Raw genomic sequence first — 14,794 nt, forward strand, 5'->3', positions numbered from 1 at the left:
CGGCCCTGCCCGCACCATCTGTTTCCTGGTGGGACCAGGTCTGCGGCAGCGCTCAGGAGGGATAAATGTGAGAGTCATCAGCATAAATATGGTCATTAACGCCGCAGGTGCGGAGGAGGTTTCCCAAGGAGAGACGGCGGTGGGGTGAGGACTTCCCACCAAATCCCGCCGGATGCCAGCATCATGGGAGGGCAAACGGGGGAGCACAAGGGGCACAGAGCGCAGGGCAGTGCTGGAAAGATGGGATGGGAGTGAACGAGTAAGGGAATGCCCGGAGCCTGGACACACCAACCACTGTTAGCTAAGTCCGTGGGGTCAGCAGACCCATCCACCCAGCAGCCCGGGGCCAGCCGGATGGGTTGGGTGGAGGGTGGCAGTGTGGGAGGGAACAGAAGGCAGGAGCATCAAAGTTCTTCAGAGAACTGTGGGCAGAGGGGAGGACAGGATGGGATGGGGCAGGAAGAGAGCTGGGCTGCCTCTCTATTCTTCCACCCATGATGCAGCCGCCCCAAGCCGGGAGGGGAGCCTGTGGCTGGCATTGCCGGTCCCGTTCCTGCTTTACCTGAGCAGGGTGTAGCTGGGAGAGAAGAGGGCGAAGGCTGGGAGAGAAGAGGGTGAAGCCTGGGGAACCTTCACCCCCTGCCTTGCCCCTCCCTAGAGGGAAGGAGCTCACAGCTCACCTCCTTTCCTGAAGGCAGGCTTGGGAAGTGGAAGAGTTGGCGATGATCAGGTGGTCAGGGCTGGGCTCGGGACACACCTTGGATTAAGAGGAGAAGCGGGAGCTGGCGCTCAGCGCACGGAACCCCGGGTGCCGCGCTGCAGCTGCAGGGGCCGGGAGCGCTGGGCGCTGGCACTGGGAGGCAGGGACAGGTGGGCCAGGACACAGCTGGAGCAGCAGCTGCTGAGGCAGAGAGGGCTCAGGAGGCCAGCCCCGGGGGGCAGTGTCCCGCCCAGCATCTCCGAGGAGGCTGCCATCGGTGCATGTCCCGTCCAGCCATGGCTGAGCTGGGCAGGAACTGATGTCCATCCCTGGGACACAAGGCCACGCACCCTTCCAAGAACTCCCACCGGACCGGCACAGATGCCCACACTGGCACGTGTTCTCAATGTCTCTTCTGGAGAACTGGCAAGCGGTCAATGCCCTGGTGCAGGGTCACACCTGCCCTGGAGGGAGGGACACAGGAAGAGGAGACACAGGGGCTGCCAGGCTGGAGGCTCTTGTGGGATGGGGAGGGGAAACGGGAGGGAGAGGGGAAGAGAGAGGGGAGGGAGAGAAGGAAGGGAGGGGAGGGGCCTGAGGAGAAGAGGAAAGGGAGGGGAGGGGAGGGGAGGGGAGGGGAGGGGAGGGGAGGGGAGGGGAGGGGAGGGGAGGTGGTGGGGAAGTTTCTTTGGAGTCAACGTATCAGCTAAATAGAGTGTGCCCAGTTCACCTTCTGGCTGTGAAACCTCGTCGGCCCCCAGACAATGTGCTATCCTCAGCAAATCCTCTTTCTGGGGACCCTTCTTGTCTCCCTAGCACCCAGATGGAGGTGGCAGCCCACAGCGGGGTTCACCTTGAGATGGATTCAGGCACGCAGCGCCCAGTCCCCTGGCTCCAGTCAGGGTGCGGGGTGGGCTCTCTCTGCCCTGAGCTGAGCCAGCATCTGCGGCAACCCAGAACACCAGTGCCGGAGCCGGCTGCTCCCGCCAGGCCACGGCCACAGGCCAGAGCACCGGGTCAGCCTGGAATAAACCCCAGGCCCGCGGCTGCAGACCCCAGGCCCACGGCTGCGGACCCCCGGCCCGCGGCTGCAGAGCCCAGGCCCGCGGCTGCAGACCTCAGGCCCACGGCTGCAGACCCCCTGCCCACTGCTGCGGACCCCCGGCCCGCGGCTGCGGACCCCCGGCCCGCAGCTGCAGACTCCAGGCCCACTGCTGCAGACCCCAGGCCCGCGGCTGCAGACCCCAGGCCCACGGCTGCAGACCCCTGGCCCGCGGTTGCAGACCCCCGGCCCGCGGCTGCGGACCCCCAGCCCACTGCTGCGGACCCCCGGCCCGCAGCTGCAGACTCCAGGCCCGCGGCTGCAGACCCCAGGCCCATTGCTGCAGACCCCCGGCCCACGGCTGCAGACCCCCGGCCCACTGCTGCAGACCCCCGGCCCGCAGCTGCGGACTCCAGGCCCGCGGCTGCGGACCCCCGGCCCGCGGCTGCGGACCCCCGGCCCACTGCTGCAGACCCCCGGCCCGCTGCTGCAGACCCCCGGCCCGCTGCTGCAGACCCCTGGCCCGCAGCTGCAGACCCCCGGCCCGCTGCTGCAGACCCCTGGCCCGCGGCTGCAGACCCCGCCGTCCTCCGTCTCAAGGCCTGTCTTGCAAGACCCATCGAGGCAGTGTGGACACATCAGCTGGGGCCTGGGAAATTGGGAGCTCTGGTTGTCTCCACCGGCCCCGGTGAGCAGTAGAGGCGCGTGATTCCGGGGCCTGGACCCCTACAGCTGCCCTCCTCCGCCTCAGCATACGGGAGAAGCACCCCCAGCCTACGAACACATCTCCACCCATGGTGGGCAGTGGTCCCCAAGGACACCACACTGTCTACACGCCGCGAGAGAGATGCCCGCAGGTGCCCACATGCGGGCAGCCTAAAGGGAGGGCAGGCACGCACGGAGGATGGGCTGCCAGCTCCTGGTGTCTCCTCTCTCCTCCTCCCTCCTGGGTCTGAGCTTGACTGGCTGAGGTGATGAGAGTGGTTTCACCTTAAATTAACTCTGATCCTCTTTCCAATCTTCAGGGACCACGCAGCGCAGCGTGCAGAGCGGCTGGTGCTGAGCCTCTTAGCTGCGGGAAGTTGGATCTAGATGGAGACGCAGTTCCCAGGCTCGCTTCCCTTGGTGTCCTGAGACCCATTGCCTGAATCTGCTCATAGAGCAGATGCTGCAGGGCCCTTGTGTGGGGGTCTCAGCCCTGGGAACCAGGCACACAGAGACAATGGGTAGCAGATCGGAAGCAGGCCGTCCCCAGCTGGGAGGTACCCACCCAGGCACATCCCTGATCCAGCGTGTCCCCTCTCCCAGGACACCCCAGGGTGGGCTGTGACCACTAGACATAGGAGCAGGCCATTTGGCCTCAGGGTGAAGAGCTGGAAGGTCTGATCTCAGGACCACGGAGTAGGTACTACACGAAGGTTTTGCGTTGTACCTGATACGTAACTGGGGTTGAATGAACAATGGTGCCATGATTCCTACAAAGGCTGGATGGGATGGGAGGTGGGTGGAGGCTGGGCTGTGAGCCAGGGATTGAAGGAAAGTTGCACCCTGTCTCTAGTGTGTGCTGGGTAATTCACTCCTCCAGTGATAACTAGTGTGCACCAGGAACGGAGGTCCTACCAGAGGGAGCCGCCCATACTCAGGAGAGACAGAGGCAGAGATCTGCACACCAGGGGTAAGAGCATCCTCAGGGGACTTATTGGAGTGGAGGGGGGGCTGTTTGTCAAGAATTTCATAAAGGGAAAGAGAAATTCAAGAAGCAGAGAAGCAGGTACACAAGAAGCTTGCAGGTTTGCAGCAGGTGTGGCTCCAGGTGGGCCTGGAAGGAAGGAGGGCCCTGGGGCCAGCCATGGCCACAGCTGTCCTCCACCCTCCAGGTGAGCCTGCCCACACTGGACGCCCTGAGATCCGTGATCGGATGGCTGGTGCTCCAAGGACGCCATCCGAGGAGATGAGGTTTGTACTGAGGGCTGTGAACGAGGAGGCAGGGCAGGGTCGGGCACTGAGTCAGCGCGTGATGGAGCCGGGGGTAAGGAGAGTGCCCAGAGCACCCCCTCTGCCTCCCCCAGACCACTGGAGGCAGGTGGCAAGGGGCGGCCGAGGTGATCCGGTGGGACCTTCCTTCCTGACTGCTTGGGGCTGAGACACAGGTCCAGGACTGGGCAGGGCAGGGGTCTGGAGGCCTCCAGTCCTGGGTGGGCAGAGGCTTGGCTGTGCAGAGGGAAAAAAGAAGGGCAACTGACAGGGGAATGGGGCTGAGACCAAACTCCTGGGTTTCTTTCTAAGATGGGAGAGATCCGAGCATGCTAAATGCTTGACAATAGCAAAGAAGCCAAGATATTTGAGATATAACAGAAAATAAATGGATTCACTCCATGGAAGCGGAGTCAAAATGAAATAAAATGATCATGCTATGCTTAGGTAAAGAATCATAGAGAGGCCTGAGATGAGAAGGGTCAAGGTTTCAGGCTACCCTGGGTGAAGAAGTTCACAAGACCCCCGTTCAACAGGAAAAGATGGATGTGGTGATAGTACCTGTCAGCCCAGATCCAAGGGGGGCTGATGTTGGGAGGATCACCAATCTAGGCTAGCCCAGGTGTGGGGGGGGCTTTATCTCAAAAATAACCAGAGCATAAAGGCCTAGGTCCAAGGAAGTGGTAGAGAAACTGCCTAGCCAGCATGAATCCCTGAGTTGAAACCAGTCCTGCAAAACAGAAAACACGGAAAGACAGAACACTCCATTTCCCAGGGAAATGCAAGCTTGGAACGTCCATTGGCCCCACTGATTCCCAAGTTCGTCACACCTGGTTTTGACCAAGGCAAATTTAAAAATATAGAGGAATTTCCAGAACAAACCCAAGTTAAATCCCTGTGTGCATGTGTGTGGTACACAGCTCCGTGGATCTGGATGACCTCTCAGCCCGGCCCGCCTCTCCGTCAGCAGGGATCTGCCGAGGGCCTCCCCGCCCTTCCTTGTGTGAAAATACACCTCCTCCAAATGGTGCCCAGGAAGCAAGATGAAGCATTGCGGTAAACCTCCCAAGCCAAAAGAAGAGCAGGGCACGTGGTTAACTGAAGTGGTGACATGCAGGTGTGAGATTTATTGAGCGTCGGCATGTCTTTAGGGGAAGCTGGGCTGTGTTATGGGAAAACGAATCAACCACCTGCAGTTCAGTGCTGAACTCTGCGTCCTGCGCGTGCGCAGCTCTCCTCCAGGACGTCCACTCAGGACCAGGCACCGTGGGGACCGCGCGTCTGCGGCGTCTGGGCAGATGGGGCGAGCACACACATGTAAATCAGGGTTCCTCCACAGGCCAGCTCTCAGGAACCCCAGCAGGGGCAGGTGAGAGTTGGACGGCCCTGGAGCAGCTGAGTGTGCCTTGATGGCTTCCCACTGGCTGGCCCTGCTCGGGTTCTCTGCGTCTCTGAGGGCAGGAGAGTGCCCAGCTGGTGGCTCTGTGAGGGCCTTCCTCAGCCGCCCCCCGCCCAGAGCTGAGCACTTCATGTCAGTGTGGAGTGGGCACAGACCCACACCTGCCTGGCACACTACAATGGTCGGCTGACTTAGAGACCGGCACCCACCAGCAAGGAAAATTCAAACAGGAGGCAGCCCTGAAGTGTCCTAGAGCCTGGACCCACACCACTGGAGGACATCCACGCCGGGACTGCCCAAGACCCTGGCAGCATTCAAGCCCCACAGAGGAGCCCAGCCTCCCCATGAGTCAAACAACAAAAGAAGATGCCAGGACCGGATGCAAATGCAGCTGGGAGCGGAGAGCCTGGGCATGGTGGCCTCCGTGTCCCAAGAGGACAAACGAGGCCACGGACAAATGACCGGCGCATCCATCTCTGGAAGCGAGGGAGACCCTGGGAAAATAAACCCAGCATGGAATGAGAGAATCATGAGTAATAAAGACAACATCAATTAAGGAAATAGAAGAATAGAGAGAGAGGGCCCACAAGGTCTGAGGCTGGTCTTTTGAAAAAACATTCAAATGACCAGTGTCCACTGAGTGGTCACACACAGAAGGGGCTGAGGCAGGCAGCAGGGCAGGGACTGGCCAGGGCATAGCCAGCACTGTCTGTGGAGGGAAGACCATGAGAGGCGGTCAGCTGAGAGTAGGGGACAGTAGAATGGCCCCGTGTGACAAAAGCAACCTAAGAAGTGGATGTGGATGTGAGCCTGGCCTTTAGGCAGGTGCCCTGGCGTCCCTAGCAGGACCCAAACCTGCAGCCCAGCCCCCAATCACATTGTAACTCAATGAATAGATGCCTGGAGGTAAATTCAAACTAGGGGCATAGTGGTATAGGGCCGTTGACCTTGGAAACACCACGTCTAGTGACAAAGGCCAGGTCCCAGAGGACACACAGCTGCTTCCATGCACATAAAGCTCATAACTGGGCAAGATTCGTCAGTGTGCTGTTCAAGCACATCTATCTATGCAGAGATAAGGTGAACTTGTCAGAACACAGCAGGGGAGAGGGCACCCCAAGCCAGGGCAGTGGCTGCCCTAGAAGCCAGGGGTGCTGGGAAACCCTGAGCGTGGGCAGCATTCTATTTTCAGTCCCATGGATGCTCGCGTTGTCATGGTTACGAGAATGTGCTTGCATGTTTCATACATGCTTTGGGCACCGGATGTGTTTATAATTGCTATCTGAATTAAGTGAGCAGCAGCATCTTAAACCAGGAGGAAGCCTTCAGAAAAGGACCGCCCCTTCCACCAGAAGAACATGCTGGAAAGCTGGCATGGGCGGCTGATGCAAGATGCGACAGCATTCTGCAAATCAAGGGCAGAGGAAAACTGTGAGAGGAAAATGAGCCAAGATGAAAGACAATAGGCCCTGACAAGAGGAGACAAACAAAGGTTACCAGGGAGCCAGAAATGCAATCACAGCGTTAAACGCTCACGGGACGGGGAGGAAGAAATGGGACATCGGAAAGTCAGATCAGCTGCAACCTTGAGACCTCCCAAGTTAAGGGAAAATTATAAATTCCTGAATCCTAAGTGAGAAGACTTTTTGCAAGGGTCGACAGAGAACAGGAACAGGAACTTTGAAAGCCTAGAGCATCTGCAGGAAGGAGTCAGATGGCTTGCAGCAGGTACAGTGATCAAGAACAGGGCCAAAGGAAACATTAGTGGGCAGAGACAGCAGGGCGGGAAGGTGAAAGGCGAACACAGCCAGAGGAACTGCCACGGGCCCGGTGAGCGTTCTATTTCTGTGATTTCCAGAATGAATATGTCATCTTTGAGCATTCTGTCGGGGAAAAGAATTATACTATGAAGGAACAAAAATAACATCGACCTCCAATTTCTCATCTGCAATAATAAATGCAAGACGACATCAGAGCGTGGAGCACAGCTATCCAAGGGAAATCTATTTTTTGGTTCAAGAAAGGTTTCCAAGGGAGATGAATGAAAGCCAATAACCCACAGACAACTTGAAGTAGACTTTCTGAGCTGGCCTAGAAATTGTACACATGAGGGCCAGGTTTGGAGCCACGGGCGTGCCCATGCGTACCCAGTGACGGAGGACAGGGCACTGAGGTGCCTCCAGGATCACAGCAGTATGTCAGAGGACAGGGGAGCAGCCATCAGAGACACCGAGAAGAGAGAAAGCTCTCGTCCACTCGGGTGCGGTTGGGCCAGGGCTGCCCCGCAGGTCCCTGCAAGGGTGCACAGTCTTGTTACCGTAAGACGCTGGGCAGAGTCCCTGGTAGAAGTCCAGCCCTGGTGACCTGGACACCTGAAACAAGGACTGCTCGGTGTCCTGGGCCAGGACCAAGCTAAGAGGAAAGGAGCCCATGGGCGGTGAATCAGACATGAGGACTCTAAGGACAAGAGGCTTTGCTGGGCAGTGGGGGAGGGCTCTGTAAAGCGAGGCTACATCCAAGGCAGACCAAAGGGGCATCTGAGTCGTCCCCCCAAAGCAAGGACAGCAAGGTCCTCAAAGGTCAGAAGGAAGACTGTCTGGGTTGTGCTGAAGCCATTGTCCCTGGCCACCAGCACCAGCGGCAGGTGGCAGGGGTCCAAAGCAGGCGAATTGCAGTTGCCGGGCAGATGTCCTTGTAGAGGTGGCCTGTGGGCAAAAATGGTTCCTACCGGACAAACCCCACACGAGGCCCTGCTTCCCAGGACCCCTGACTCCACTTGACCGGGGCGCGAGGAGGGTGACCCCAATTTGTTTTGACAGCGCTCACAGCTGCACACCCCACTCTGCCGCATCAGGACCAGCCGCGCAGGGAGCCTCAGCAGGGATTTCCACTGAGCTCCACTGAGGCCTTGCTCTTCATGCCATGGCCACAGAGCCGCACCTGCTCAGCCAGCAGGCAGGCAGGAGGGTGACCGCTGCCCTTCGAGGTCCCAGCCCTTCTCTGGACTGCGGCAGTGGACGGTGTGGCGCCAAGGCCCCGGGCCCCGGGATTCATTGGCTCCTCCTTGTGGGGACAGTGGGGCACCTGTGGAGCTCAGCGATGGCGGCACCTCTGTGGTCAGATAGGCCTCGCCCGCAGCTACACTCCAGCCTGCCCCATTCTTCCCAGCCCTGGCTGCTGGGAGGGCCGCAGAATGGGAGTCTTCATCCACGGGACCCATGCGGCTCCCAGACAGAGCGTAAGGTACCCACTAAGCCTGCATTTCTGAGAGTGGAGTTAGAGTGTCCAACACTCTCCAGAGTTGGAGTCACTCCGAATACTGGAAGTACCAAAGAATGCATGACCCCTCAGAGGGGACCAGGTGGCAGAAGAAAATTCGCACGTGCCACCAACAGGAGCCATGGGCTCACTTCTCGGGGGTCCTCTTTTCCTCCTCACACAGTTCCTCTCCTGGATTTCTCATCCAAGAAAAGCCAGGGGAAAGGAGGGAGCCGCATCGCTGCAGACCTGGCTAGCTGGGGTTCTGCCGCAGGAGTGTGGAGAAGAGTGCGTGTGTGCGGCCGGCGCCGGAGGGTTCGCGGGAGGCCTGGCCTCGCCTCCCCAGAGTGAAGCACAGGAAATGCACCAGGAGAGTGCGCAGAATGCCTCGAGAGAGGTCGGTTGAGGCCAAACATGGTGTGGAGAGTTTTGGAAGACAGGACAGGAAGATGGCTGTTTGGCCAAGGCGATGGACATGCCCCGGGCTGCCCTGAGGTCCCAGCACAGATGTCAGAGTGGACATCCGGACAGGCCCGGAGACACGGCTGCAGGTAGCACGCCAGTGGCCTGCCAGGGGCAGCCCTGTGACCGACGCATAGACAGCCAAGCCCCAGGGGGGTCCCAGCCAGGAAGCGCAGCGGAGGGGCAGCAGCAGGGGAGCGGGCTGGACTCACGGCTGGACGCCTCCTGACCACCGTGGTGGGACATCTGCTTGTGCGACACTCAGTAGACAGCAGGGACAGGAAAGGTCCCCATGCCTGCAGACCTTGAACTCGAGGAAGAGGCTGAGCGCAAACAAACAGGTGTCAGGCAGGCACAGGGCTCTGAAGAAGGGAGACAGGCTGCAGGCGTACGGAGGATAGCGAGCCATGGAAGTACCTAGGAAGTGCAGGACACTGACACAGAGCGTGGAGGTGGCTCTGGGAATAACCCAGCCCAGCCCCAGCCCAGCCCCAGTTTAGCCCCAGCAAAGCCCCAGCCAAGCCCCAGCCCCAGCCCAGCCCAGCCCAGCCCCAGTTTAGCCCCAGTGCCAGGCCCAACCCAGCCCCAACTCCAGCCCAGCCCAGCCCAGTCCAGTCCAGTCCAGTCCCAGCCCAGCCCAGCCCAGCCCAACCCAGTCCCAGCCCCAGCATTAGGCCTAGCCCAGCCCAGGCCCAGGCCCAGCCCCAGCCCAGCCCCAGCCCCAGCCCAGCCCCAGCCCAGCCCCAGCAAAGCCCCAGCCCCAGCCCCAGCCCAGCCCAGTCCAGCTCCAGCCCCAGCCCAGCCAAGTCCAGCTCCAGCCCCAGCTCCAGCCCCAGCCCAGCCCAGTCCAGCTCCAGCGCCAGCCCAGCCCAGCCCAGCCCAGTCCAGTCCAGTCCAGTCCAGTCCCAGCCCAGCCCAGCCCAGCCCAGCCCAACCCAGTCCCAGCCCCAGCATTAGGCCTAGCCCAGCCCAGCCCCAGGCCCAGCCCCAGCCCAGCCCCAGCCCAGCCCCAGCCCAGCCCCAGCCCCAGCCCCAGCCCAGTCCAGTCCAGCTCCAGCCCCAGCACTAGGCCTAGCCCAGCCCAGCCCAGTCCCAACCCCAGCACTAGGCCTAGCCCAGCCCAGGCCCAGGCCCAGGCCCAGCCCAGCCCCAGCTCAGCCCCAGCCCAGCCCAGCCCCAGCCCAGCCCAGCCCAGCCCAGCCCCAGCCCCAGCCCAGCCTCAGCCCCAGCCCCAGCCCAGCCTCAGCCCCAGCCCCAGCCCCAGCCCCAGCCAAGCCCAGCCCAGCCCAGTCCAGCCCCAGTTTAGCCCCAGTCCCAGCCCAGCCCAGCCCAGCCCAGTCCCAGCCCCAGCACTAGGCCTATCCCAGCCCAGGCCCAGCCCCAGCTCAGCCCCAGCCCCAGCCCCAGCCCCAGCCCAGCCCCAGCCCAGCCCAGCCCCAGCCCAGTCCCAGTCCCACTCGCAGTCCCAGCCCCAGCCCCAGCCCAGCCCCAGCCCAGCCCAGCCCTGCCCCAGCCCCAGCCCCAGCCCCAGCCTAGCCCAGCCCAGTCCCAGCCCCAGCTCGCCCCAGCTCAGCCCCAGCTCAGCCCCAGACCAGCCCCAGCCCCAGTCCCAGCCCCAGCCTAGCCCAGCCCAGCCCCAGCTCAGCCCCAGACCAGCCCCAGCTGCACAAGAGGCCCCGTGGCCCAGGACTGTAATGACAGAGTGGAGGAGAGGCAGGGAAACCAGAGGGAGCCCATGCAGAGCCTGGAAGCACAGAGCTGGCGGGAATGCAGATCAGCAGGAGCTGCAGTGCCCAGAGGGAGAAGGCACAGACCGCAGAGGGAAGGGGAGACGAAGAGGCTCACGCTGCAGGTGGTGGAGGGGAGGGGAGGCTGGTGGGCTGGCTCAGCTGGGGCTCTGGAATTTTCTGAGGTGATCCGGGAGGGTGGACAGCAGGTCAGGCGCAGAATGCTGATGGAGGGTCGTGGCCTGCCTCCGTCGCGGCACAGAAGTGGATCCCAGCAGAGACCCTCCCTCCAACCTCCTCACAGCTGGAGGAGGCCTGGCCAAGGGAGCACCGGGTCCTAGCCAGGCCCCTTAGGCCCAGCTCACCTGGCTCTGAAGGGACTGAGCGGCCACCAGGGCCACTTCTGCCGTCCTTGCCATCCGACAACCTTCACAGGCTGTAAGCAGGGACAGGCCTGCCGGGCTTCCCGACCCTGCTCCTACATCTTCCGATGGCTGCCTCCTGCCTCCCAGAGCTTCCTCCGGCCTGCAGGGTCCTCCACCTTTGTGGACGACTCCCCCGCTTCCCCCTTCACGTTGGAAGAAGCAGAGGGACCTCACAGGGGGCTCTCAGCCAGGTAGCAGAGCTCCCCTCATGAACACCCAGCTGGTGCTCAATTCGCCAGCAATTACCGCTCGCAGGCTGGGTTTTTCCACCCGGTGTCGCCAACCTTTCCCAGGGACCAGAGGTCGCAGCTGAACCAATTAATTTGAGCTCGTCCATTCTGTGCTTAATAACTTCCCAGCCCAGAGCTCCACTCCACGCCAGCCGTCTGTCTTCCCCGGGAGGCTGATGGATTGACCGTGTTTTACTGTACTTTGTTGTATTTTTTGTCTGCCCTCGGTGGGGTGGAGGTGGGAGGGGAACCTGGGTTTCCCACGGGGATAATTAAAGCTCTTTGGTGCTGCGCCAGATTTAAGGAGGTTGATGGCCCCAGCGAGCCACATTTCTGTGAGCCAGATTAGCAGAAGCAGGAGGAAGCCCGGCCGTGGCCACCCATTGGCTGCAGGTAGCTCCTGGAGGGACTCCAGGCTTAGAGCCATCAGCCGCTGGTGGCCACGGTGAAGCCTGAGATTGCGGCTCCCTGTCTTGTGAGCGGTGGCTGGCCTCTGCCAATGGGTGCCATGTAAACATGTCCATACTTGAGAGGTCACCACGGAGGCTGCGCAGAAGGAGCACTATCCCCACTGTAGGGCAGGGGACGGGCAGAGGCGGTCATCTGTCACTCAGAAGTCCACTCAGGAATCATCAGCTGAGGCTGGCTCCAAAAGTCAGAGAGCCCAGGGAAGCCCTGGCTCACCCTGCCATAGCCCCGCCCAGACTCTGGAAAGTGCGGGAGCCACCAAGCCCTGCACGGAGCCCTGCACCATGTCCCCCGCCTCAGCCACAGCCCGCCACCTGGACTCTCCCGTAAGTGCAAGGTCTCAAGGTGCCAGCAGACTTGGCAGGCGTCTCAGAAAGCTGGATATCCTGAGTCATGAAGTTAGGCTCCTGATTTATTATAATGCAATACAATGAAATAGCGTGCATGGTATTGTATCATCCTGTACCAAAAAAAAAAATCCCTGCAGAATCGCTCTCTAATTTTATTTATGCCTGGACCTATTACCTCCCTAGGTACAACACTGAATAATGTCCAAAGATCGTTAAAGATTCTTCTTTATGTTTTGATTATTTCGGCAGACGGACTTAGGCTCAAGACTTGCCCAATTTCCCTCTCTAATAAAATCTTCAAGATGACCAAGTTATTTATTTAAAATGGTCATCCCTCTTCTCTCCACACACATGCGCCGCTGCCTGTTTGTGCACGGCAGGGAGCCCGCGCCGCCTTTGTTGCAGTCTTCTCTTCCTCTCCCTCTCCGCCCGGCCTTCCCCGCTCGCCCAGGACGGGATGCACTATGCTGCTCTAAATGATGATTTATGCTGCGCCGTGTGCACAGCGCTCTGCAGCTACAACAGCTTCTACCTGTCTAACCTCTCGAGGATCGGTTGAAAGGCAGATCCTGACTTGAATGCACACTTCACAGAAAGTGAGGGGGGCTCGGTGAGGAGAAATGGCTCCCCAAGGCCCCCCAGCAGCTCTGGGGAAGCCTGGATAGACCTCTTCCAGCCAGCATCTAAGCACAGCAGTGCCTCCGAGTGAGACTCCGCGTCTCAGGGAGGCATAGGCCAGCCTCCAAGGGGCTGGGGGCAAAATGGTCATGTCTGTGAGGCTGACCAGAGCCCCACTCACACTATGGAACACGGACGGGCCCGGAGGGGCCTGCACTGCGTACGCAAGCCCGCCCAGCTCCAGCAGCTCAGATCCCTGCTCTCCTGCTGTGTGTATGGAAGTACAGGAGCTGCTGGCCTTGCTGGACCCGATGTCCTGCACTTGAAGATTTAAACGGTGTTTAGTTCCAGAGGAAGGGAAGGCCGGGTGTCCCGGCTGGTGGTAATTATGTCAGCATGTGTCCACTGCGGCCTTTGCTTCTCTTAGTGTCCTCTCCCTTCTCTTCCCACTGAGTAACTGGTGAGTTCTATCTCCAAGCAGGAAGTCAGCCGGGATGTTCGTGCCTGGGCCCTTGCTGGCCGCCTGCCGCCTGCCCCTGTGGCGTGGCTCTGCTGAGGGTCTCTCGTAACAGGGCTCAGAGAGCAGGTCTAGCTGGGACTCTGACTCGAGGCAGCAAGTGGTGTTGGTCTCTGGTCTTGCAGGCCCTTCTTTGTCTAAGGATGGAGGCAACACAGCCTTTTGTCCTCCCTGAGGCATCCCGTGTTGCTCCAATCAGATGAGCTGGCCCGCATGGTGGGGCCACAGGCAAACACCTCCCTAAGGCCAGGATGGAGGTGGGGGGCAGGGCTCCACTCCAAAAGCAAGGACCATAGCAACCAGTTGTCTGAAAGCATGAGCGAGAAGCCAGCCCAGGACAGGGAGTGCGGACAGAGACGTGCTGTCACCCATTGCTGCCTGAGAACACCCCAACTACTGGGGCTCGGCCTGTCCGGACTCACCACGTGGCAGCAGCACCCGTGGCCAGTGGGCCTGGCTCAGGTGTGGTCAGTAGGCCCAGCTCAGGTGAGGACAGTTGGTACTCATTCTTGGCTGGGCCCAACCACCTCCCAGGAGCTCTGGGCTCCCTTGAGGGATGGCAGCAGAATTCCCAGGGGCCAGCACCCAGAACCCCTCGGGGAATCAGGGTCACAAGTCTGCCACTGTTGTACCCCAGGGGACCCGGGTCATAACCCTCCCTCCCCATGCTCGCTCAGCCGAAGTCTGGCGAATCTTCACCACATGCAGGCTGTCCAGTCCTAGTGTTCTCAGTGGGGCCCTTGTGTGCAGTGCTGGGATCGACCCCAGGGCCTGCCTCCTCCATCACCGAGCCACACGCAGACCCTGACGGAGACTGGTGGACACCGAGGGGACAGGCCGCGGTGCCAGAGGCTTCTCCCATGGAAGCCCAGGCTCGGGCCCCTGCCTAGCAAGTGTGAGGCCCCAAGAACCCCCACAGTGACCACAGACAGCCACCCTCCGGCCTAACCCAGCTGATCTCCAGGACAGGGACACACGTCCAGCTCAGCACATGGTGCTTGAAGCTCCCAGCCCTCCGCCCGGCCATGTGGCAGAGGCTCTGTCTTGGCAGCAGCTGCCCAAGGCAGCACCTTCCACCTGCTGGTCCCTGCCAGCAGATGCCTGGACTCAGCAGGCAGAGGGGGCGTGGCTCAGACTGAGAGGGAGGTGGAGGGGTGTCTCCTGGCTAGATGGAACTCAATCCAAGAAGGTGCTTTGGACTTGGCTTCCCTACAGCCTGTCCCCAGGGACTCGGAAGTGTAAGCCTCCGTGCTTCACCATGCTCCTGATACCCCTACAGTGTTCTAGAACATTCTATCATGGCAAATGACAACCCTCTGAGGCAGACATGCATGCATGCAACATTTAGAATCTTCCTTTGAAAGCTCGAAGCATCTAGAGCCAGTAAACATCATAGAAAAGGTCATTTGAAACTCGGCAGTGCCTATCAACACAATGATGTGGAGGTCTGATGAATCCTTTTATGAAATATTACGCTCTCATTCTGGGGAACTTATCCTGGCTCCCTGCTCCCTCGAACGCCACCATTTCCTCTGCAGACCAACACTGTGGACATTTCCTGGGGGCCCTGACCCTGGAGGACAGGGTTGGAGAGACTGGCTGCAGTAACTGACGGTGGGATCCT

General features: G+C 60.3%; 1 protein-coding gene across 1 annotated transcript; it reads left to right on the forward strand.

Annotated features, from left to right (window-relative positions):
• The first annotated feature begins 1,106 nt into the window (after positions 1 to 1,106).
• LOC122125326 (extensin-like) lies at positions 1,107 to 2,622 on the forward strand. The gene is made up of 3 exons (XM_042699935.1): positions 1,107 to 1,145; positions 1,753 to 2,430; positions 2,494 to 2,622. Exons 1-3 carry the CDS (start codon positions 1,107 to 1,109, stop codon positions 2,620 to 2,622), a joined length of 846 nt encoding a protein of 281 aa, XP_042555869.1.
• The last annotated feature ends 12,172 nt before the right edge of the window (positions 2,623 to 14,794 follow it).

This window comes from Dipodomys spectabilis, unplaced genomic scaffold, assembly GCF_019054845.1.
Source record: "Dipodomys spectabilis isolate Male_0828 unplaced genomic scaffold, ASM1905484v1 ptg000264l, whole genome shotgun sequence".
In the NCBI taxonomy this organism is placed as follows: Eukaryota; Metazoa; Chordata; class Mammalia; order Rodentia; family Heteromyidae; genus Dipodomys; species Dipodomys spectabilis.